The sequence below is a fragment of the Tachyglossus aculeatus genome, chromosome 5 (genome assembly GCF_015852505.1).
Source record: "Tachyglossus aculeatus isolate mTacAcu1 chromosome 5, mTacAcu1.pri, whole genome shotgun sequence".
In the NCBI taxonomy this organism is placed as follows: Eukaryota; Metazoa; Chordata; class Mammalia; order Monotremata; family Tachyglossidae; genus Tachyglossus; species Tachyglossus aculeatus.
In genome coordinates, this window is record NC_052070.1 from 17,391,459 (window position 1) to 17,416,621 (window position 25,163).

The following is a 25,163-nucleotide window of genomic DNA, read 5'->3' on the forward strand; positions in this document are numbered from 1 at the left end:
AATGATAATAATGGTATTTGTTAAGCACTTAACTATGTGCCAAGCACTGTACTAAGCGCTGGGGTGGATACAAGCAAATCGGGTTGGACAAAGTCCCTGTCCCATGTGGGGCTCACAGTCTCAATTTCATTTTACGAATGAGCTAACTGAGGCCCAGAGAAGTGCAGTGACTTGCCCAAGGTCACACAGCAGACAACTGGCCAAGCCGGGATTAGAACCCATGACCTTCTGACTCCCAGGCCCATGCTCTATCCACTACACCATGCTGCTTCTCCAAGAAGTAACATGTTCCCTGTCAACAAAGAGCTTGAACTCTAATTGGGGAGATAAGCATAAAACAATTTACAACTAGAGTAGTCAAAATAAATAGAGTTCACATATATACATGAATGCTAAAGAGAGTGTGAATAAATCATGAAGGGCTAGAATTGGCTGAAGGGATGACAGCTCAGGTTGCTGGGAAATCAGTGGGGAAAAGCCTGTTGGAGGAAGTGAAATTTTAGGCAGGAGTAGAATGTGGGGAGAGTGCTAGACTAAGAGCTTGTTGTGTGCAGGGAATGTATCTGTTTTGGACTCTCCCAAGTGCTTAGTACAGTGCTTTGCACACAGTAAGTGTTCAATAAATACGATTGAATGAATGGATGAATGAGAGCTGTTATCAGCCTAATATGAGGAAGGAAGAAGTTCCAAGCTGGGGAAACAGTGTGAGCAAGAGGATGTAGTCAAAAGAGTCAAGGGTAAAATACACTGCGAACCAATTACTAATAAGAATGTGTTTTGGGTATGGTTTCTTGCAGTAAATATCTATTGATGTAGTGAAGTACTTTTTTAGGATGCTAGAAGCAGTGTTGCCTAGTGGATAGAGCACAGGCTTGGGAGACAGAAGGACCTGGGTTCGAATTCCGGCTCCACCACTTGTCTGCTGTGTGACTTTGGACAAGTCAGTTTATGTCTGTGCTGCGATTACCTCAGCTGTAAAATGCGGATTAGGACTGTGAGCCCCATGTGGAGTTGTATCTACCCCAGTGCCTCGAACAGTGCTTGACACATAGTAAGTGCTTAAATACCATTAATACAAGAGTCAGATCATTATTATCAGCATTTTCTCAAATTTCAGATATGGCAAAATTTCTCATTTCTATTTGTGATATTGCATGAGAGAATACCTTGTAGAACAAATGGGCAGGTAGAGTCCCCCTTCTAGACTTATAGTCCCCCTTCTAGACTGTGAGCCCATTGTTGGGTAGGGACCGTCTCTATATATTGCCAACTTGTACTTCCCAAGCACTTAGTACCAGTGCTCTGCACACAGTAAGCGCCCAGTAAATACGATTGAATGAATAAATGAATGAGGTGACCATCGATGGTGGGGAAGGATCCATCTCATTTTATGTTTTTATTCCGTACATTTTCAGTAAACCTTGGTAGTGTATGAAAAGAGCAGAAAAGAGGAACCCAGTACTAGGAGCTTTTGTTCTATCCTGAGTTTTTGATTATCAGTGACGGGATCCTAAAATTACACCTAAATGTCTCTCACAGATTCTGAAATTGAGTTTCTGGGGAAGCACTGTAGTTGTAATAGAAGGTAAAATGTGAAGTTCCAGAGAAATGAGCTGTGAATTGAACCGGCAATGGAAATTGATCCTATCAGTCAGTCTCTGCCCTTGTTCGTGGAAAAACAGAGGGGAGTAGAGAAGAAACCAGGATCACTGATTAAATGGGATGCCTAAGGGCCAGGGGCTAGAACCAGGCTTGCTGGTCCCTCAGGCTGAAGAAGCTCAACTGTCAGCCTTCATTTCTGGAAACCCCCTGGAATCTGACAGAAAGAAAGCAGAATGAAAACTGCTGCCGGCAGTAGCCGGGGAATTGATAAGAGCTACCTGACTGAACTTTTAGCATGATGGAAATTGCCCTCTTTTGGAGAAGTAATCCTGTCCCCTTATCATGGGTCAGTGGGTCCAGGATGTTCTTTTGGGCCTCAAGATCCATGACGCTGGCACCAATCATCATAGGCAAGAGACAGAAGGGACAGGGAGCAGAGAACCTGGTTCCAATAACATCTTCATGAATATGAGGGAAGGGAAGAAATACGAGCAAAGGAAACCAAAATTGAACAATTAACAATTGTCTGTTAGTTACGGGAATCTAATTTGTGGCTCTATTTTTTAATCCCAAGGGTTATTAAGTGGTAGGAACTGCCTGCCAAGCCTTTTGTGGGAAAAGCGGACTGAACTCCAATTATCGCCTTGAAACTACATTATGGATATTTTTTGGTTATGAGTTAGTCCTTTCGTTTGTGAATTGTGATGCATTTTAGGATCAGGGGGATCCTTAGAGGTCTTCAGAGAGCATCGCTTTGGCTTTCAAGGCAGTATCACCGTAGGCTGTTTTATATTTGTCGATTTGTGTCTACTGGCTCAACTTTTCGATTGTAAACTCCTTGAGAAGAGTAAGCGCATCTTTACATGGCTTTTGTGTGTTCCCTAAATGGCAAATAGAGTGCTTTGCACACAGCAGGTACTCACTGAATGCTGTGATGATGTGAAATGTCTGGGGGAAAGGAGGGTTCTGATGGCTAGAAAGTCTTGGTCACATTAAACCTTCCTTTGTGGATGGGTGCATCAGAAAAATTTGGATAAAAGAATCATAAAGTATTAATTCAATACTGTAATCTTCATAAATTCCTTATTGGTTAAGAGCTGTTTAAGGTAGGGCTGCTGAAATTAGTAACCCTTGAATAGTTTTTGATATGGACAGCAAATTCTTACTGAATTGGCAGACTTGGGAAATAAGGACTCCATGGAGATTAGGACCCTTTATTCCAAACCTTGTTTCTAAGTCTGTATTGTGGGATGTGGACTGGAGATTTTTCCTGTTATGCTTGATTTTCAAAGGGTTTTCCTTCAGCTGAAGGGAATATAATGAGACCAGAAAGTCGATTGTGCCAAGTAGTGTTCTAAGCACTGGGGAGGTTACAAGGCAATCAGGTTGTCCCACAGGGGGCACACAGTCTTCATCCCCGTTTTACAGATGAGGGAACTGAGGCACTGAGAAGTGAATAATAATAATAATGGCATTTATTAAGCACTTACTATGTGCTAAGCACTGTTGTAAGCTCTGGGGAGGTTACAAGGTGATCAGGTTGTCCCATGGGGGGCTCAGTCTTCATCCCCATTTTACAGAGGAGGGAACTGAGGCACAGACAAGTGAATAATAATAATAATAATGGCATTTATTAAGCACTTACTATGTGCCAAGCACTGTTCTAAGCATGGGGAGGTTACAAGGTGATCAGACTGTCCCACGAGGGGCTCACAGTCTTCATCCCCATTTTGCAGAGAAGGGAACTGAGGGCCAGAGAAGTTAAGTGACTTGCCCAGAGTCACCCAGCTAACAATTGGCGGAGCCGGGATTTTAACCCATGACCTCTGACTCCAAAGCCCGGGCTCTTTCCACTGAGCCACACTGCTCCTCTTGCATCCACCAAACTGGCTCTCTTCCTCCCTTCAAGGCCCTACTGAGAGCTCACCTCCTCCAGGAGGCCTTCCCACATTGAGCCCCATCCTTCCTCTCCCCATTCCCCCCACCCTACCTCCTTCCCCTCCCCACAGCACCTGTATATATGTTTTTACAGATTTATTACTCTATTTATTTTACTTGTGCATATTAACTAGTGTATTTATTTTGTTAATGATGTACATCTAGACTGTGAGCCCATTGTTGGGTAGAGACCGTCTCTATTTGTTGCCAACTTGTACTTCCCAAGTGCTTAGTACAGTGCTGTGCACACAGTAAGTGCTCAATAAATATGATTGAACGACTGAATGAATATGACCGTCTCTATTTGTTGCCAACTTGTACTTCCCAAGCGCTTAGTACAGTGCTCTGCACACAGTAAGCACTCAATAAATCCGATTGAATGACTGAATGAATATGACTGTCTCTATTTGTTGCCAACTTGTACTTCCCAAGCGCTTAGTACAGTGCCCTGCACACAGTAAACGCTCAATGAATGATTGAATGACTGAATGAATATGACCATCTCTATTTGTTGCCAACTCGTACTTCCCAAGCGCTTAGTACAGTGCTCTGCACACAATAAGCGCTCAATAAATGCAATTGAATGAATGAATGACTGAACCAAGACAGATATAATCAACCAAGACCGTGGCTTTGATTGAACTCATTTACTTTTCAGGGTTAGGTTAGTTGAGAGTAGTTGATGAGAGCAGCCTTCACAAATAAAAACGTCAAATAAAATCCAGAAATTTCTCCCCTATAATTGGTGTGAGCAAAGTTGTAGACCTGAAGAAATGATTCTCTTGAGACCATTCCCTCTAGACTGTGAGCTCCTCATGGGCAGGGAATATGCGTACCAACTCTGTTATAGTGTACTCTCCCAAGTGCTTAGAACAGTAACTATAGTAATTGATTGAGAGAAGACTCCATTTTTTGCCTTAATTTGCTTCCGTTTAGCCGTATGAAAAGTGCATCTCCTCCAGGAGGCCTTCCCCAACTGAGCCTTCATTTGTTCTTCTCCCACTCGCTTCTGTGTGGTCCTTGCACCTGGATTTTCACCCTTTATTCACCCCACCCTCAACCTCACAGCACTTACGTACATCTCCATTATTCATTTATATTTTCTGTCTCCCCCTCTAGACTGTATGTTGTAGGCAGAAATGTGTCTCCCAGCTCCATTATAGTGTACTCTCCCAAGTGCTTAGTACAGTTCTCTGCACACACCAAGTGCTCAGTAAATGTGATGGATTGTTTGATTGCCTCTCTTGAAAATCTTGACTTTCCTAATGCTCCTTTAATATTGTGTGAGTGTAGAAACAGGGCTGTAGAAGAGGAGTATATACCTGGCACTTCAATCGATCAGCCAGTTAATTATATTTATTGATACAGAGATATTCTGAAGGCAGGAGGAAATGTGAGATTGCAGGGAAGGAGAGAGTTTAAGGCTGGAGAAGCAGATTTGGGAGTTACCCATGTAGAGATGATAGTTGAAGCCATGGGAATTAATTCATTCTTCAAGGGAGTGGGTGTAGATGGAGAATAGAAGGGAACTTAGAACTAAGCCTTGAGGGACCCCCACTATCAGAGGGTGGGAAGTAGAGAAGGAGCCTTCAAAAGAAACTGAGAAGGCACTGTCAGAGTCATAGGAGGAGAACCAAGAGAGGACAGTGTCAGTGAAGCTAAAGCCAGAAAAAGTTTCAGAGAGAAGAAGATGGTCTACAGTGTCAGAGGCAGCTGAGAGTTCAACCTGAATTCAATTCCACCCTGTCAGTATTTAGCAAAACATGGGTTCTTCATACACTTTTATAGTCTTCTTTGTGCTTATGAATTTGTGATTCTGCTCAACATTGAATGAGGAAAGGGCAGTAAATCATGGAAAAAGTTCCGGAACGGTTAACTTGAGAGTAGCACTGGTAATGGTGGTGGTAGTGTTCACTGAGCTCCCACTGAGGGCGGTGAATTCTCCTTGAGGTGGGGAATGGTGCCTATCAACTATATTGCATTCTCCTGTTTACTACAGTTCTTGGCACCCAGTAAGTGCCCAATAACTCCCATTGATTGACTGACTGGTTGAATGAACTGTGTTGTGTGCTTCAGAAGCATATAACAAGTAACATATAACATATAACACATCCCCTGCCTGGGCAAATAGGGGAGACAGACACAACAGGATTTCCTAACAAAGAAATCAAGGCTAATCAACTTATTCACTGTACTTCAATCTCATCTGTCTTGTGGCTTACCCCTTGCCCACATCCTCACCCTGGTCTGAAAGTCCCTCCCCCTCCAAATTCGACAGACCACCACTCTCCCCACTTTGTCTTATTAAAATCACATCTCTTCCAAGAACCCTGTCCTGAGTAAGCCCTCTTTCCCCCATCCCCTCTCCCTTCCACATCACCTGTGCACTTGAACCTGTACCCTTTTATAATTTGATATTCACCCCACTCTCAGCCCCACAGAACATATATACATACCAGTAATTTGTTTTAGCATTTCCCCTCCATGCACTAAGCCCCTTGTGAGGAGTAAACGTTTCTATTCTATTCAACGTTGTTGTATCATATTCTCCAAAACACTTAGAACTGTGCTCTGCACACAGTAAGTGCTCAATGAATGCCATGGATTGATTGATAGTATATATTAAGCAGATCACTGGATTCAGCTCTGAGAGTACAATAGAGTTAATGGTTACAATCCCTCTTCGAGCAGTTGAAATCACCTGGGAGGAGTATTTTACTGCCAATTTCTAGGGAAGGAATTTTCTCTGAAAGGAATCATCTTCAAAAGTATTAATTGTTCTCCACCTGGGTCCAGAACATTTTACGGAATGTGGGTGATAACAGAAGAACAGTAAGATGCAATCTCTGCCCCAGGAGTTTGAACATCCTGTAAAGCTGCAATAAAAATTGGAAAGAGCAATCATTCTCCTATATTTTGTTCTGACTGACCCCTTTTTCCTCAAAAAAGACAACTCCCAAAACATTATACAGGTTTGTTTTCCCAGCAGGGCACTGCCTGCTCTTGAAATTAAGTTAGGGCTGTGCATCCTGTGCGAAACAATATTCTGAGCATGTAGTCATTTTATTAAAAAGTGTAAATGATGAAAACCTTTGGAAAATGTTTAAGAATGATCTTGGCGAAGACATATTGATTAATAAACAAGAGGGAGGCAAGATGAATATTAATTTGTTTATGTATGAAGACTCTCTAGGTCATTAAAACCCTTCTAAACATTTAACTAGTGAAGCAGTAGATAGAACTAGACATTCTCTTTAATCTTGTTAGAGGCATAAGTCTGGAAAAGAAACCAGCTTCATTCCTACATATCTTTTGCATACTATTGGCCCTAGTAGTAGTTATTTAAATATGCAGTGAATTTAGGAATAATGAAGATTCCATTGGCATTCAACTGAGGTGGCAGGATGGTCTTGGAAGTTGAATCTTCCAGGTAAAACAGGGTTTTTCCTCTATTGGTAATCTCGTACTTTTCCTGAGAGACACATTTCTACTTATACTATGGGTCTAAATCCATTGTGCCAACACATTTTTCCCACTCTATGCTCTAAGGTCAGTGTGCTCAGGGAATGTATCTACCAACTCTGTTGTATTGTACTCCCCCAAGTACTAAATACAGTGCTCTGTACAGTAAGTACTCAGTAAATGCCATTAATTGATTGCATGTTTCGGGTTGATTGCCACTAGGTATTAAATTGTATGTGCCTTTGTGTCCTAATTTTGGGGTTGAGGTTTTGATTTTTCATATTCTCTCTTCTTGTGGTTAAGCTTGTTGATTGACCTTTATGGGATTATCCTAATATTTTCAACAGTGGTAAAATAGTGGTATCATGTGTTTGTACCTATGTAGTCTATGAAATTACCAGCATTCTCATAATATGCACTTAGGATGTCTCTGGACAATTCCAGTCATTTGTGCCTCCATCTGGCCATTAGGGCTCCCGACGGGCAAACAGGACCTTGTCTTTGGAGTGACCTCTAGTCCTTGAGTCCTAAGGACTCCATAGATGAGGATGAAACAGGCCCACTTTGTGTCATCTTTTCCACAATTTCCAGCTGTCCAAATCTCTCCCCATTTCACTGTTAGGCATCCCTTGGGTACATGAAACCCACCCCAGTTTACATGACTTTCAACTTTTTTTTCCCCAAACAGATCCTATGCGTGGACCAAGAAACCTGGAGGTGGTAGAGATCAAATCCCGACAAATCACGATCCGCTGGGAGCCTTTTGGATACAACGTTACTCGGTGCCACCGGTATAACCTCACTGTGCATTATTGTTACCAAGTTGGAGGGCAGGAGCAAGTCCGTGAGGAAGTAAGCTGGGACACCGAAAACCTGCACCCTCAGCACACGATTACTAATCTGTCACCATACACCAATGTCAGTGTGAAGCTGGTACTCATGAATCCAGAGGGACGAAAAGAGAGTCAAGAACTTATTGTCCAAACAGATGAGGACCGTGAGTATTAAAAAAAAAAACTAAATTCTTTGAGAAAACACTTTTTAAAAGGAATTTTTTTATTGAAATTGGGAGCATTTAATTCAGAAAAATAAGAGACCAAAAAATATTCTAATCTAACAACTCTGTTTTCATCTGGTGAGAAAGAGAGAAAGAGAAGGCATGAACTCTTGAGCGTGTCTAATCCTAGATTGAATAGCAGTCTGAAGAACCAAATTTTTTGCCTTGTTCTATATCTGAAACCACTAAACCATTTCATTACCTCAAATGGTCATCATTATAACAAGGTGCTTTATTTGGGTTGTATTTGAAATTTCCATTGAAATGAATTTAGTATCCATTTGCCCAGGAATCCTAAAACGCTTTCAATAGTTCAGTCCAGTGTGAAGTGCAGAATATTGCATTCAAAGGATTTTATTTCTCAATAGTAACTAAAACCTTGAGGAGTGAAGTGTGCTGCCTAAACTATGTGTTGTTCCAGCTGTACATAGTTGTGATGAGAGTGGTGGAATGTGGGTTACAGTTCTTTGTAGTTCTTTCCAAATCAGTTCTTGAGCAGAAAACTCAATAGAGCAAGCTCCCTGAAGAGGTTAGCAGCCCTTTCGCTGGGAGATTGTTTGGCTGGACTCTAAAATGGCTGTTGGCCTAGCTACTACCACTGCTGCCGCCATCTCAGCTTCTTCTCCTTCCTCTTTCCTCAACCCCTACACCTTTCCAAGTTACAAGGAAGGGGAGGTTTGTAGAGGCACGGCATCTTGGGGATTGAGTGTGTATTGATGGTCCTTAGTGGTCTACCAACAGCCTGATTATGTGCAGGAAAAGAGGTGTATTCTCAGCATCTGACAGGAGCCTCATCACCACCATGTGATCAGTAGAATACAGGCAGACTGTAGGAGTCAGATGAGGTAGGAAATATGCTGAAATTCTCCTGTGTACCAGAAGGGCACTCTTACATGCACTCATTTTGTGAAACGGGGCCATCTTGTTCAAACGTCAAGATTAAGAAGCCAGAGGAGCTCTTCGTAATCCAGGCATTTAGGGACAGAAAATCTGGCCAATTCATTTCAAGAATTGTAAAACTCTGATTCCGTATCTGCTAACAGATATTTCAATTAGAGATGAAGTTGAAAATTCAAAAATTTTCAGAAGCAGTGATGCCTTGGTGGATAGAGCATGGGCAAGGCAGTCAGAAGGACCTGGGTTCTAATCCCAGCTCTCCCATTTGCCTGCTGTGTGACTTTGGGCAAGTCATTTAACTTCTCAGTGCCTCAGTTATCTCAGCTGTGAAAGCGGAAATTAAAAATGTGAGCCCTATGTGGGACAGGCACTGTGTCCAACCTGATTAGCTTATATCTACGTCAGCACTTAGTTGAGTGCCTGACACATAGTAAGCACTAAACAAATGCCATTAAAAAAAGGAAATCCAAATGGTGACTTAAGACCGTAGCTGTAAAATTAAACTGGAAAACCCCTAAAATAGATCACCAACCCCCACTCCTCCAATCTACCTTTCCATCAGCTTACTTAGGTGATAGAGGGAAACAGCATGGCCTAGTGGATATGCACGGGTCTGGAAATCAGAAGACCTGGTTTCTAATTCAGACCCTACCACATACTTGCTGGGTGACCTTGAGAAATTCACTTACCTTCTCTACATCTCGGTTTCCTCAACTGCAAAATGGGGATTAAATATCTGTTCTACCTCTTACTTTGAATGTGATCTCCATTTGGGTAAGGGACTATTTAATTTGAATCTACCCCAACTCTTAGAGCACTGCTTGTCACACAGTAAATGCCTAACAAATACCATAAAAAATGAATAGAGGCTTCTTGTCATGTGGAATCTGCTCTCAGTGCTGCATCGTGCCAATCTCACTCAGTCAGAGCTAGGAGAGAAGAGAGAACAATTTTGTTTATCCCTGTTCCTCCTCAACTAGGAAACTCTGGGGTCTTGGCTCCATTCTGGATCACCTTTTACTATTACCAAAGGTATTGAATTAGACCCCTTTGCTTTCTAGGAAATGTAGTTTCTTCTCTCCTTCTATGCAATTCCCTTTACAAGTTCCAACAGGACTTCTGATCGTATGATTTTAAAACACACCCCTATCACCCTCTCACCCAAGACTGATTGCAGTACAACACAGCCTAGAATAACAGGCAGATTCGCCATCTCAGGCTAAAGAAGATGGATTATCTGGGGCAAAAACCTAGCTTTCCTGCCCTAGAACTTGGCTGTGTCCAACTGAACAAAGCAAAGATTAGTTCCCACCATGCTAGGGCGGCCTAGCAGAAGGAGCATGGGTCTGGAAGCTGGAGGGTCTGGGTTCTAAGTCCTACACCAACACTTGTCTGCTATGTGATCTTGGACAAGTCATTTAATAATAATAATACTAATAATAAATAATTATGGTATTTGTTAAGCACTTACCATGTGCCAGGCCACTGTCCTAAGCACTGGGGTAGATACAAGGTAATCAGATTGTCTCACATGAGACTCACAGTCTTAAACCCCATTTTACAGATGAGGTAGCAGGTAAAGAGAACTTGGTCAGGGTCACACAGCAGACAGGCGGCAGAGCTGGGCTTAGAACCCATGACCTCTGACTCCCAAGCCCGTACTCCTTCCAGTGAGTAATGCGACTTAACTTCTCTGTGCCTCGGTTTCCCCATTTGTAAAATGATGATTAAATACTTTTTTCCCTCCTACTTAGAGTGTAAGCCCCAAAAGGGAAATGAACTGTTTCCAACCTGATTAATTTGGATTATTCTAGGGTTCAGCACAGGCCTTGGCACATGGTAAGGACTTAACAGATACCACAATCATTATTACTACTATTAAAGTGATTTTTCCAGGGTTTGTATTATTTTTTAACAAGGATGTTCTTCAGAATACTCATATGGAAGGTTCTGTTTCTGTAAGACTCTCCCAAGAATTGTCAGGCACTTGGAAAGATAAATAAATCTTCCAATCCATGAGAAGCCATTACCGCACTGTCCTGCGGACATCCATCATCCTCCTCCTCTTCCCTTTCCTCCTCCTGTTCCTCCTCCTCCTCATCATGATCATGGGTATCATCAACAAATATGGATTGATTATCCCCAGAGGGCGAATGGCACAGTTCTGAACCCTGATACCTGGGGAGTATTTATATATGGGGAGTAGCTTGCAGAGTAATAGTTGATTCAGTATTTCATCGTAATCGTATTATTGCAGGACTAGCAGGGGTGTTAAGAGGTTATCTAGTCCTTTAGGCAGAAATCCAGCCCAGACAATTGAAAACAAACAAACAGTGAACTCTGTTTCGTGTCATAAATAAATTCATCCACACTGTGACTTCAGTAAACACTGCAGAACTTGGCAGACTCAGGTGGTGGAAAAAATGGATTTGTAGTTATAGCTTGGAAATGCACAAGTCCTCTCTTTGGGGATTCCTTGTCCTGAGGGAAGTAATCCCTGCCTGCCTTTGACCAAAAATACTTTCTAAGCATCTGAAGGCAGTCTTGTGAAAAGACCATTCTCACCCAGCCTGGTTTATATTTTAACATCACGCAAGACTTCCTAGTGTTATTGTAATATGGAAACCTCCTTGGAGACCGATTATTTTTTCTTTTAATGGTATTCATTAAGCATTTACTGTGTGCCAGGCACTGTACTAAGCACTAAGGTAGATACAAATTAATTCGGTTGGACGCAGTCCCTGTCACACAGAGGGCTCGCAGTCTTAATCCCTGTTTTACAGATGAGGTAACCAAGGCACAGAGAAGTTAGGTGACCTGGCCAAGATAACACAGCAGGTACGCAGCAGAGTTGGGATTAGAACCCAGGTCCTCTGGTTTCCAGGCCCAAGCTTTATCCACTGGGCCAAACTGCTTCCCTCTATCACCAAAGTAAGCTAACGAGAAATTAGTTCAGAGAAGTCGGGGTTGCCGATCTATTTTTGGGGTTTTCTGGTTTAATATTCAGGCTGTGGTCTTAAATATCCATTTGAATTTCCTTTTTTATAATGGTATTTGTTAAACTCTTACTCTGTGTCAGGTATTCTACTAAGCGCTGGGCTAGATACAAGCTAATCAGGTTGTACACAGTCCCTGTTACACATAGGACTCAGTTTTAATCCCAATTTTACAAATGAGGGAACTGAGGGAGAGAGAAGTGAAGTGACTTGCCCAAGGTCACAGAGCAGCAAGGTGGTGGAGTTGAGATTAGAATCCAGGTCCTTCTGACTCCCAGTCCCATGCTGTACCCACTAGGCAACACTGCTTCACTTTTCACTTAGCCCTCCTAGTTCAGACCCTGACAAGGGTATGTGACTTTTAGACCCTGCTGGGTTAGGAGCTTGGATCTTTAAAAATCATTGAGAAGCAGCATGGTTTAGTGGATAGAACTTGGGCCTGGGAGTCAGAAGGTCATAGGTTCTTATTCCGGCTCTGCCATGTCTGCTTTGTGGCCTTGGGCAACTCACTTCACTTCCTTGGGCCTCAGTTCCATCATCTGAAAATGGTGATGAAGAGCGTGAGCCCTATGTGAGAAACAGACTGTGTCCAACCTGACTACCTTGTATTTACCCCAGTGCTTAGAAGAGTGCTTGGCACATAGTAAGTTCTTCCCAAGCATTTAGTACAGTGCTGTGCACACAATAAGCACTCAATAAATATGATTGAATGAATGAATGAACAAGTACCATAATAATAATTATTATTATTATGAGTCAGAATCCTGGCTTTAATGGGCTAGTCAATTCAGCATTCATATGTCTTTTTTCCATGCCAGCTGGGTATATTATTCAGTTCTTGACTACTCGCTCCATATCCATTAAAGAATGGTACAAGATCTGAGATCTAGTGGGTGCAGTTCCCTTTTTTTCTGTGAATCTCCTTCCAACTCCCACTCCAGACTTCATCTAGTAAGTGTTACCTGGGCACACGGAAATGTTAACTGGGGCAAGAAATGTCTCCTGTTTCCTTTTTCACTTAAATGCTTTCATGTGATTAGTCTATAGGCTTCTCTACTGTTATGTTCATTAGTTGTTTCTCAGCCAGGAGACCCCACTGTCAATTGCAGCATTTATTAAGCACTTAGGATGTGCTAGGCACATTGCTAAGCACTGGGGGAGGTATAAGATAATCAGGTTTTACATCACCTACTGCTGTTTACCTAGCGTAGGTTGCCACATTTTTCCCCACAACTAATCTGGATGTATTTTTTGATGTATGATCAAATGATTTTATCTTAGACCGTAAGCTTACTGTGGACAGGGAACGTATCTACCAACTCTGCTACATTGTACTTATCCAAGTGCTTAGTACATATTCTGCACACAGTAAATGCCCAATGAATAGGATTGCTTGATTGATTGAGAAGCAGAAAGGCCTAATAGTTAGAGCACAGGCCTTGGCGTCAGAAGGACCTGTGTTCTAATCCTAGCTCTGCAATTTGTCTGCTGAGTGACCTTGGGCAAGTCCCTTAACTTATCTGTGCCTCAGTTACCTCATCTGTAAAATGGGGTTTAAGACCATGAGCCCCATGTGGGGCACAGACTATGGCCAACCTGATTACCTTGTATCTACCCCAGCCCTTAGAACAGTACCTGGCACACAGTATGCACTTAACAAATACCATTAAAAATTAAAAGAAGATTGATTTATACTGATAAGCTGAATTTCCTTTTTTTCTGTCTTTGAGCTCCTTTGAAAAATGCTAGAAGTAGTCAAAAATGAGCACAGTATCTTGTCACAGTTGCCCCCTCCTCCCCACGGTGTGGAAGCTCTGACTTTAAAGTAGCTCATCACTACCTCCAGTTGCAAAGTAACAGAGAGACCGGTGGGAAGGATGATCTCCTGCCATTTTGTTTTCAAAAGTTACCTTGCGTTGGTGGGTGGTGGGTGCAATTTGCATACAGAAACTTCACAGCTTGTTTGAGTGTGTCTACTGCAATACCTAAGCAGCCTCAAGGCTTTCTTAGTCCCTTCTTGGCCAAATCTTGGTAATTTTCAGTCTATTCTAGGGTACAGATCTTGCAAGCGATGTGACACATTCCCACATTTAAACCAACTGTGTTTAAATTTGGTGACTGAAATTGATGTACAGGTTCTTAAAGTGTATTATCTGCAGATTGTTCTGACACAATTGTGGCTATGGCAGTATAAGTTGAGATAAGCGTATCATTATTTAAACAAGACTTTTTAGTAGCTGCTCTGTATTCAGTAATTTCTACCCTGTGATATAACTTTATTATTTAGTAACTAGTCCGAAGATTTTGCAGCCTCTACCACCTGTTACTGGGCCTCACAATCGGGGGCATACAGTATTAATTGTTGATAATTCACGAGCCTATGTTGGATGTGATTTTTGTCAGAAATAGGGAACTCTCTAGAAATACCGTGAATATGCAGGAGAAGCACAATATGGCAAGCTAAATATTTCTCCCCTAAAGATTAGTTGTTAATTTTGCTGGCAAATTCTTCTGACTCAGAAATCAGATTTCAGTGTTCATTAAATAGTGGTGAAGAATGGAAAAAATTGGTACTGGAATCGGTTACTGGACTATGCCATTAGATCATCCATTTTCTTGAAATGAAACTGTAAAAGGAAAATAATCATAAATGGGAAGGAGGGAAAGAGAAGCAGTCATAAGGATGGACCCGAGAGGATTATAACTGAGGAATATTAAGGTTGGGCCTTGACAGGAAATTGGACCCTAGTGGGCTTTTATCAAATATAGGAATATGAATAATGTTTCTTTGATGGTCTCTCTACTTATGTGATTCTTTTTTTCCCCTCAAGTCCCAAGCCCTGTCCCTACTGAATCCATTCAAGGAAGTACTTTTGAGGAGAAGATCTTTCTTCAGTGGCGGGAACCGGCTCAAACCTATGGCGTGATCACTTTCTATGAGGTAGCACGTACAATTCACAATGATTTTATATATGTCTGTAATCATAATTTAAGGAATTCTTAGTAGAAACATCCTGAATATTTTGTGACAGTCAAGGAACGCACTAATAAAACTCTTGTCACATAGATGACTTCTAATTATTCGATCTCTCTCGAAGTACTTGACACACAGAAAATCTAAAGTGGTATTATTGCATTGTATTGTAAAACTGAATGCCCAATGTAAATCTGTCAGGTGTTTTGGTATTTCTTATTGCACTCTTGAAGAATTAAAAAGCAAAAGCACTTTAAAACTATTACTTTGAAAAATTTAAACATTTTATTCTAATTAATGTATGCACCAATGTAGATTCACTGAGTGCATGCGTACCTTTGGTTAACTGTGAAATACTTAACTACTGTGTTTCAGACACTCTAAATTAGGCAATTTACAAAGTAGGTAAAAAGTAAGTTAAAGAAGAACAGTGCCCCTTTGGTTATCAGAATTAGCAAATCCCCCACTTGTGAAACTGCTGTCTAGGGATGTATGTCAGATATTTGAGCTTGCAAAAAAAGATTTTCGTGAAGAGAAGTAACAGAGTGATGACAGTCATCATCACATTTGTGAGAGACTCATTTCACTAAGGCTTTTGTAATAGAAACAAGCAGGTGTGATTTTTTTTAAGCCAACGTTTATTTGAATGCAAATTCAACAAAATTATATGTTGTTAAATTTTTGAAAATCTCTGCTTCTCTTCCTGTGGAACCTCTGCCTGAATACCTTTCAGAAGCACTGACAAAGGACTGAGAAGATTAAGCTGTCAGACAGTAATCACTGTTAAACCTCTTACCTGACCCAACTAGCCCCTCATTTATGTTTCCTTACATCTTTTGAAAATTAGTATTGAAATGCAAAATTTCTTTGAAGTTGCCAGCTAAAGGAAATACGAGGCAAAAACAGCTGATTTCAGTGCTAAGCAATTGATCCAGTTTCTTTGGCTGTTTTATAGTGATAGAATTTGTGTGCTGAAAATGTATGGCTCAGCTCTGAGTCTGAGTCAGATTTACAAATGGACTATTTTCTTCAATGATCACAAATTTTTTCATTAATATTTTCACCTCCTCTGCCATTTTCTGGCTTTGTCTCTGTGGAAATTAACCTTACTGAATTTCCTTAAGGAAAAAGCACAAGACCAGTTCAAGAGCAAGATAATGTAGGGACACAGGGCAGAGGTCAGCTCTGCAGGGAACACCTCACAGGCGTAGGCAGAGAGGAGAAATAATAGCCAGACCCTCTCCACACAAGTCCGCTGGAATATGTGCTCCTGTGTATTAAATAACCCGCTACTTGAACAATAAGCATAATCATTCAAACAGAAGCACCCATTAATCTCTTTGACTTCAGCCACCAAGATGTCCCCAGCTGAACACTAATCTAAAGTGCTTGTACAGTGGAGATGGGTGTATGTGCCATAAATCAGGCTTTAGAAAAAGTCAAATTATTCAGACGTTCAGCGAGTTGATTCTGGTTTGTGGATTCCAGCCCTAGAACTGGGGAATCAAGATGGTAAACAGTGATGGAAATATTTCTCACATTTTCCACTTCGGAGTGAGTTCAAAGCTGAGAATAGAGACTAAGAAGTAGTGGTTCTCAAGAGGCTCAAGATCCTCATCCTTGAAGTTGTATCGTAGCTACCACATAGGCTTCTGGGATCAGAGGAGATTCCATGGAAGCCTGTGAGTCAGGGACATTTCTCAGAGGGTAATAATCAGGAACTGGGTTCATTGGAAAGAATGAAGTCAAATAGTGAATTAAAATGTTCATGAGGCCATTCTGCAGGGAGCAAGTACTAGGGGCTTTTCTGGGGAGGAAGAAGAAAAAGGAAAAGGAAAGAAAAAAAGTTCAGGAAGAGTACTTGAGATGAAACTAGCATTGGGTTTAGGCAGGGGGGTTAGGATTTAAAGAAAATAGAAGTGAGTTGGGTGTTTTGAGTCAGAGTCCAAAGGAAAACAGTCATCTAGAAACCACGGAAATGAATGATTCCAACTGGAAATTGGCGAGCCTGTTTTCCTGAGGTAGGAGCTGGCCAGAAATTCAGTCCAAAGCTCCAAATAAATCTGGTTTTTGAGTTTTAGGAAAGTTTAGTCTCATACAGTCCGTTGTATACAGACAAATGTCTGTCACCTAAAATCTACTCACTGTAACTCGGGACATGCTATTGCTTTCCTTCACTGAAGCTCCTGAAGCTTCTCTCACCCTCAGTCATGAAGGAAGTAGGACCAAGCGAAGGGGCACAGCTGGTATACTTGTTTCTTGCCTCTGGGTTTCACCCTCCAAGAAGCATCCTTCCATGTGTCTACTCCGTTATGTAGTGTGGCTCTTCCTTTCAACTATCCATCTCTATGGGTACATATGCCCTTTCAGACAACTTAGCTGTTCCCTCTGTCTTTCTCTTTGACAGTGGCATAGTCCGTGTGATAAGTGGGAAGGATCTGAGAAACAGGCAAAACACACTGTTCCTACTCATACCTCTGCCCCCCATTAAAAGCTTCAAGCACCTGGGAAAACTCTAAAGCTCTCTCTTTGGGTAAAGGCTGAGAGTCATCCTGGTTGGCCCAATTGGAAATATTTTTAGGAAGTTTCATGGGCATAGGTTTGAGGTCTGACGTGAGAGAGTATTTTAGGAGAAAAGTGTTGTTTGTTCATCATGAGGAAACCTCAATCCTAGAGACCTGTTTCATTCTGGACTGACTTCAGGGATTAGGGTAGGTCCTTGGAATCCTCCCTGGTCTTAGACCCAACATAGCCATAGTTGACCAGAGCTGAGAGATCCAGGGAGACTGGACCTGTTCTCTAAGGGACCTGGAATTTTGGCTCTGCCAACGTTGTAAGGTTTTTCCAAGGCCATTGTGACTTAGTGGATAGAGCACATGCCTGGGAGTCAGAAGGTCATGGGTTCTAATTCTGACTCCTCCACTTGCCTGCTGTGTGACCTTGGGCAATTTACTTAACCTCTCTGTGCCTCAGTTTCCTTTTCTGTGACTGTGAGCCCTATGTGGGACAGGGACTGAGACCAACCTGATTATCTTATATCTACCCCAGCCTTTAGATCAGTGGCCTGGCACACAACAAGTGCTTAACAGCTTAGAGAAGCAGTGTGGCTTAGGGGCAAGAGCCCGGGCTTGAGAGTCAGAGGTCATGAGTTCTAATCCGGGCTCCGCCACTTGTCAGCTGTGTGACTTTGGGCAAGTCATTTAACTTCTCTGTGCCTCAGTGACCTCATCTGTAAAATGCTCATCTGTAAAATGGGGATTAACATTGTGAGCTCCATGTGAGATAACCTGATTACCTTGTGCCTACCCAAACGCTTACAACAGTGCTTGGCACATAGCACATAATAAATATCATTATCATTACTATTGACAAATACCATTATTATTATTGTTATTGTTATTATTATTATTACTGTGTGACCCTACTCTATTGAGGACCCCTGTCCTTCCCTATGTGGTGTCCCTTGTTGGACTGAATCTCTTTGTCATTTTAACCAGCCCTAAGTTCCCAGTGTAGTAAAATCTTAACTCAGTCTGGAACTACATTCACGGCACCCTGGAAAATTCAATTATCTCCTTGGAGGTGGAGATCCAGTTGGGCACCTTTTGCATACCTCACATTTTTTTCCTGTCTGCTCATGATGGAACTCATTACTTAACTCTACTGTACCTATCAATCAACCAACCATATTTATTTGAATCCTTCGCGTGGGCAGAGTACCCCCTCCCTTGAAAAACTCACTCACTCCCACAGCTTCAACTACCATCTCTATGGGGATGGTTCCCAAATTTACATCACCAGCCTTGATCTCTCTTCTCCTCTGCAGTCTTGTATTTTTTCCTACTTTCAGGACATCTGTATTTGGATGTCCTGCCAACACCTCAAACTTAAGATGTCCAACACAGAACGCTTCAACTTACTACCCGAACCCTGTCCTCCCATGAATTTCCCATCACCGTAGACAGCACCACCACCCTCTATGTCCCACAAGCCCATAACCTTAGCATTATCCTTGATTCTTCTCTCTCATTAAATGCAAAAATTAAATCTGTCACCAAATTCTGTGGTTCAACCTTCACAGCATTCACTAAAATCTATCCTTCCTCTCCATCCAAACTGCTACCACATTATTCTAAGCACTTATCCTCTCCCGCTTTGATTACCCCATCAACCTCCTTTCTAAACTCCCTGCCTCCTGTCCTCCCCACTTCAGTCCATACTTCACTCTACTGCCCAGATCATTTTTCTATAAAACCATTCAGTCCATGTGTCCCTACTCCTCAGGAACCTCCAGTGGTTGTCAATTCACCTCCACATCGAACGGAAATGCCTTAACCATCAGTCAATCACCTTGCCCGCTCCTACCTTTCCCCCTGAATCCCTACTACAGCCCTGCCCACACTTTACTCCTCTAGTGCCAACCTCCTCACTGTACCTCGACCTCATCTGTCTTGCCACTGACCTCTCACCTACATCCTGCCTGTTGCCTGGATCTCCCTCCCTCTTCATATCCAACAGACGATCACTCTCCCCAGCTTCAAAACCTTACTAAGAGCACATCTCTTCCAAGAGGGTTTCCCAAACTAAGCCCTCATTTCCTCTTCTCCCACTCTCTTCTGCATCGCCCTCGCACTTGAAATTGCACCCTTTGTACACCCCACCACAGCACTTATGTAAATATCCATAATTTATATTAATATCTGTCTCTCCCTCTTGAATGTATGCTCACTGTGGGCAGAGAATATTTCTGACACCTCTGTTAAATCATATTCTCCCATGTGCTTAGTACAGTATTCTCCGCACAGTAAATGCTCAATACATATGATCGACTGATTGTATTAAGTGCTTGGGAGAGTACAGCATAACAGAGCTGGTAAACCCATTCCCTAGCTATATATGTTTACATATAGATAAATAGAGCATGTGTGTATATGAATAGATTGACTATCATAGGTATATGTGTTCCAATTAGTATTTAAAACTCTCTTTTCAAACCAGTAGGGTGTGGGAGATAAGTTAAATAGTGAATGCTAGCAGACGATGATTGTGTCATGCATTGCTGACATAATGTATACGGCAACTATTTCTTGCTGAGGTTTAGTTGGAAAAATCTAAATATTCTTCCAGAGATCTTCTTAATCATAATGATATGGTGTAAATATAAGAAAAAATAACTTCAATAACCACTTTGTATAATAACAGTGCTAGTGTTCATATGCATAAATTACAAGTCTACCTACTTAAAGCAAAAAGGTGTTCTTTTTTGCAATTGAAAACTTTTGAATGGGTTCCCTATTTAGAATGATTTCATTAAAAGCAGTAGAAGTTAGTAATCACCACAGAAAGTCCTTCTTCTGGAATGTAAGATAATTTGAGGAGAAACTAGAGGGTATAACTTTTGGAAATAATTGATTTTAAAATATCTTTTGTATGGTCAAAGAGTTTTGCTGTAGTGAAAATCTTAGAAGAAACAGTAGAGTCACTCGTGCCACCAAGAATTGTAACAGAGTACCACAGATTCAATTTCAAATACAAATGACTTCACTCATTCTGTGGAGAATTACCCAAACCTGCCCTTGTCATCAAGAAAGGATAATCTTATCCAGTGCAAAGTGTAATTATAGCAACACAGTTTAGAAATGAGGCTATGCCCTTGTCAGCCCCTATCGGTTTGGATGTTAGTATTGTTTTGTTCAAAACCAACAGTAATGTGGTTTCAGAAAATGACATTTTGAAAGCAAACAACTTCAAGGCATTACCTTAAGCCTCAAACCATCCTTTCCTTCTGTAATCTACCTGGCACTAAGTTCCTCTATCTATAAAAGTAATAACTCATAACAGCTTTGGCCGTATTCCTGCATCCCTTCATCGAATTCCGGATTTGAAGAGTGTAAAAAGAGTAAGATAGCTTATCATAAAATGTCTGACAGTGCATACATCAGAAGGGTTTATTGGATAAAGATGCAATCTTTGTCCATCTGCTCAAGATATTTTATCACTTTCTTTTTCTTTTGCAGATCACCTACAAGGCTGTCAGCTCCTTTGACCCAGAAATAGATTTATCCAATCAAAGTGGCCGAGTTTCCAAGCTGGGAAATGAAACTCATTTCCTTTTTTTTGGACTATATCCAGGGACTACGTATTCTTTCACCATTAGAGCTAGCACAGCCAAAGGCTTTGGACCTCCAGCGACAAATCAGTTCACCACAAAAATATCAGGTATTGTTTGAAATGGTCTGATGCATCTTCTAAGTGAAGCAACACCTTTTTCCTTTTTAACTCATTCTTTTTTCACCACTTTTATCTGTGCTTATTAAGTACCAGCTGTTTGCAGAGTACTGCACTAGACATTTGGGAACACTGCAACTGAGAGACAGGAGCACTGCCCTTTACAAACTTGCATTTGTATCGCTGACGCAGAAGTACATCATGTCTACCAGTTCTATTATACTGTACTCCCCATTACATTGTACTCTTGGTCTTGTCTGTCTCACCATCGACCTGTCCCCCACATCCTGCCTCTGGTCTGGAATGTCCTCCCTCCTCATATATGACAAACAGTTGCTCTCCTCCACTTCAAAGCCTTATTGAGGGCACATCTCCTCCAAGAGGCCTTCCATGACTAAGCCTCCCTTTTCCGTTCTCTCACTCCCTTCTGCATTGCCCTGACTTGCTTTCTTTATTTATTCCCCCTTCCCAGCCCCACAGTCCTGTGTTACATATCTGTGATTTATTCATTTATGTATTTATGCATTTATTTATATTAAAGTCTGTCTCCCTCTCTAGACCATAAGCTCATTGTGGTCAGGGAATGTGTCTGTTTATTGTTATATTGTACTCTCCCAAGTGCATAGTATGGCGTTTTGTACACAGTATGTGCTCAATAAATACGATTTAATGAGTGGATGAATACTCTCCCAAGCACTTAGGACACTGTTCTACACTGGTAGTAAGTACTATTAATTGATTGATTCATGGTAGTGTGATGCTGTTCTTTCCCTATCCCTTTATTCTCACCATCAGTTCACAAATTGAATCGAAGATGGTAGCCCCCAGAATCTCATGCTGGTGAACCCTACTGCCCAGTTTTTCTTAAGGAACTTTTCTGCTCTTGAGAGCAGTGGCCTCACTTATGTGCTTTTATCCTTTTAAATAACTCTGGATGCCCGAGGTCTTGGAATTACCTTTTTAAAAGCTCTGTGGCACATCTCCCAAGAAGCCTCTACAAATTAAGAGAGTGCAGCTTTTGCCAGCTGTGGCAGCTTTGAAACTGGCGGGAGGATAGGGAGAAGGGGGGGCGGACACAAAGCATAGGGTTCCATTCAGCGTTCTCTCATCCTTGACACGATTCTAAATTAGCACAGCAACAGGGCTGGAAAATCTCGGTAATGAGCCATGAACAATTGAGAGTTGAGCAGAAATGCTACAACATTATCTGGAGTTTCTCGTCCAAAGAAGCAGGCCTCCCGAGTGTCTGTGTTGCTGACGAACGGTGGCCTTGTGCTTTGGAGAGTCAGTTCCCTCTTTGCATTTGGACTGAGCTTTTTTTAAAGCAGTCCTGGGAACACTTACCTGGATCAGACTTTGCCCAGGCTGAACTTTTCCAATGAGATCTAGGAAGTAAAGCGACAGCTTTACTAAATATGTAGCAGTAATAGATCCCAGTACCCAAAGGAACAATTTACCATGCATTTTTGCCAGCTTTGGGGCTTTTTTGGAAACTGTAATCAACTTCTACTCCTCCCTCATCGACTCCCATGCCCACAGCTGACACCAACCATTTTTTTGGAATGGTATTTGTTAAGGGCTCATTATATGTCAAGCACTGTTGGAGGTGCTGAGGTAGATATAAGTTAATCGGGCTGACGTGGGGCTCGTAATCTAAGTAGGTATTGAATCCCCACTTTGCAATTGAGGAAACTGAGGCATAGAGAAATTAAGTGACTTGTCTATAGTCACACAGCAGGCAAATGTGGTCAGGAATTGAACCCAGGTCCTCTGGATCCCAGGCCTATTCGTTATCCAGTAGGCCATGTTGCTTCCCAACCATTCCAAAGTGTTTTTTTTCTCCTGGAACCTTCCCATGCCCATGCCACATTTCTCCCTAAATCCCATCATCCTTGCTAAATTCTCCGTTGTAAAATAGACATGTTGGGAAAGAACTCTCCTCAATCAATCAATCAATCAATCAATCTTATTTATTGAGCACTTACTGTGTGCAGAGCACTGTACTAAGTGCTTGGGAAGTACAAGTTGGCAACATATAGAGACAGTCCCTACCCAACAGTGGGTTCACAGTCTAGAAGGGGGAGACAGAGAACAAAACCAAACATATTAACAAAATAAAATAAACAGAATAGGTATGTACAATTAAAATAAATAAATAAATAAAGTAATAAATATATACAAACATATATACACATATACAGGTGCTGTGGGGAAGGGAAGGAGGTAAGATGGGGGGATGGAGGGGGGCGAGGGGGAGAGGAAGGGGGGGCTCAGTCTGAGAAGGCCTCCCGGAGGAGGTGAGCTCTCAGTAGGGCCTTGAAGGGAGGAAGAGAGCTAGGTTGGCAGATGGGTAGAGGGAGGGCATTCCAGGCCAGGGGGATGACGTGGGCCGGGGGTCGACGGCGGGACAGGCGAGAGCGAGGCACGGTGAGGAGATTAGTGGCAGAAGAGCAGAGGGTGCGGGCTGGGCTGTAGAAGGAGAGAAGGGAGGTGAGGTAGGAGGGGACGAGGTGATGGACAGCCTTGAAGCCGAGGGTGAGGAGTTTCTCTCCCTTACCTTCTCTTCCCTCTACTACCTTCTCCTATTTTCCTTCTTCCTCGTTGTCTCTCAAGTGATCACCCATCTGCTCTCTGTGTCTACCACCTCTACGTGTGACTCTGACCCCATTCCCCTTGTTATTGTCTTATGCTGTCGAGTCGTGTCTGACCCATAGCGATACCATGGGCATATCTCTCCCAGAACGCCCCACATCCATCTGCAATCGTTCTGGTAGTATCCATAGAGTTTTCTTGGTTAAAGTATGGAAGCAGTTTACCATTGCCTCACTCCGTGCAGTAAACCTGAGCCTCCGCCCTCGACTCTCTCCCATGCCGCTGTTGCCCAGCAGAGCACTTGCTAGCCACAGCCCAAGCTGGGAATGGAATGGATATATCTCTGCTTGACTCTCCCATTACTGGAAACTCTCCAGGTGTGACCCTGAGAGGTGCCATTCCCCTTACCTTTTGAAAAACACTCGCTCCCAACTTCCTCTTTTCCTCTGATTTCAGTTTTTCTCTTAGATGAATTCTTTCCCTCTGCCTCCAAACATACTCAAGTTTCCCCAATTGTTAAAGAAAATAATCCCTATTTATCTGACAGACCTCAACTCTTCCCCCTTTTTAGATCTCTGCTAAAATCCCACATCTTTCAACAAGCCTTCCCTGACCATCAGTAATGAGTTCTTATCAATCCCTCAGCGGCTTCTTGCACTTGTGTATTTTTATTAATAACCAGAGTAGCAGTTGGGTATGTGTGCATATTTGGTATTGTTTTTGTGTGTCTCCCCCTCTACAACGTAAGTTTCTTGTAGGCAGTGAATGTGCCCTGTGGTTCTATTTTATCTCACTTAATTCAGTGGGCACTCAATAAATACAGTCACTACTATTACTGCAATGTATCAATTAGTGGTGTTTATTGAATGTTTGCTTTGTGCATAGCACTGTACTAAGCCCTTGGGAGAGTACAATACAACAGAATTAGTAGACTTGTTGGTTGGTTGACACCAAATCCAAATGGTTCTACCTTCACAATATTGCTAAAATCCCCCCTTTCCTCTCCATCCAAACTGCTCCCACGCTGTTCCAAGCACTTATCCTATCCCACCAGCATGGCATAGTGGATAGAGCTCAGGCCTGGGAGTCAGAGGTCGTGGGTTCTAGTCCTGACTTCTCCATATGCCTGCGGTGTGACTTAAGCAAGTTCCATCACTTCTCTGTGCCTCAGTTAACCTCATCTGTAAAATGGGGATTAAGACTTTGAACCCCACAAGGGACAGGGACTCTGTCCAACCTGATTTACTTGTATCCTCCCCAACACTTAGTACCGTGCCTGGCATATAGTAAGCTCTTAACAAATACCATTATAATTACTCAGTACCTTCTCACTGACTTCCCTGCCTCCTTCTCTCCCCATGCCAGTCCACACTTCACTCTGCTGCGTGGAGCAGAAACTTTTCTCAAAAAACATTGT

The 25,163-nt window shown here is 42.2% G+C and overlaps 1 protein-coding gene across 10 annotated transcripts in view; it reads left to right on the forward strand.

The window, feature by feature from the left end:
- The window catches only part of PTPRM (protein tyrosine phosphatase receptor type M), an 892,842-nt gene that overhangs the window by 477,039 nt on the left and 390,640 nt on the right, over positions 1-25,163 (forward strand). For all 10 annotated transcript variants that reach the window (XM_038746194.1, XM_038746195.1, XM_038746197.1 and 7 more), the window contains exons 8-10: positions 7,691-7,999; positions 14,784-14,893; positions 20,944-21,145. In XM_038746194.1, coding sequence (XP_038602122.1) covers positions 7,691-7,999; positions 14,784-14,893; positions 20,944-21,145 — 621 coding nt within the window. The remainder of the gene's footprint in view (positions 1-7,690; positions 8,000-14,783; positions 14,894-20,943; positions 21,146-25,163) is intronic.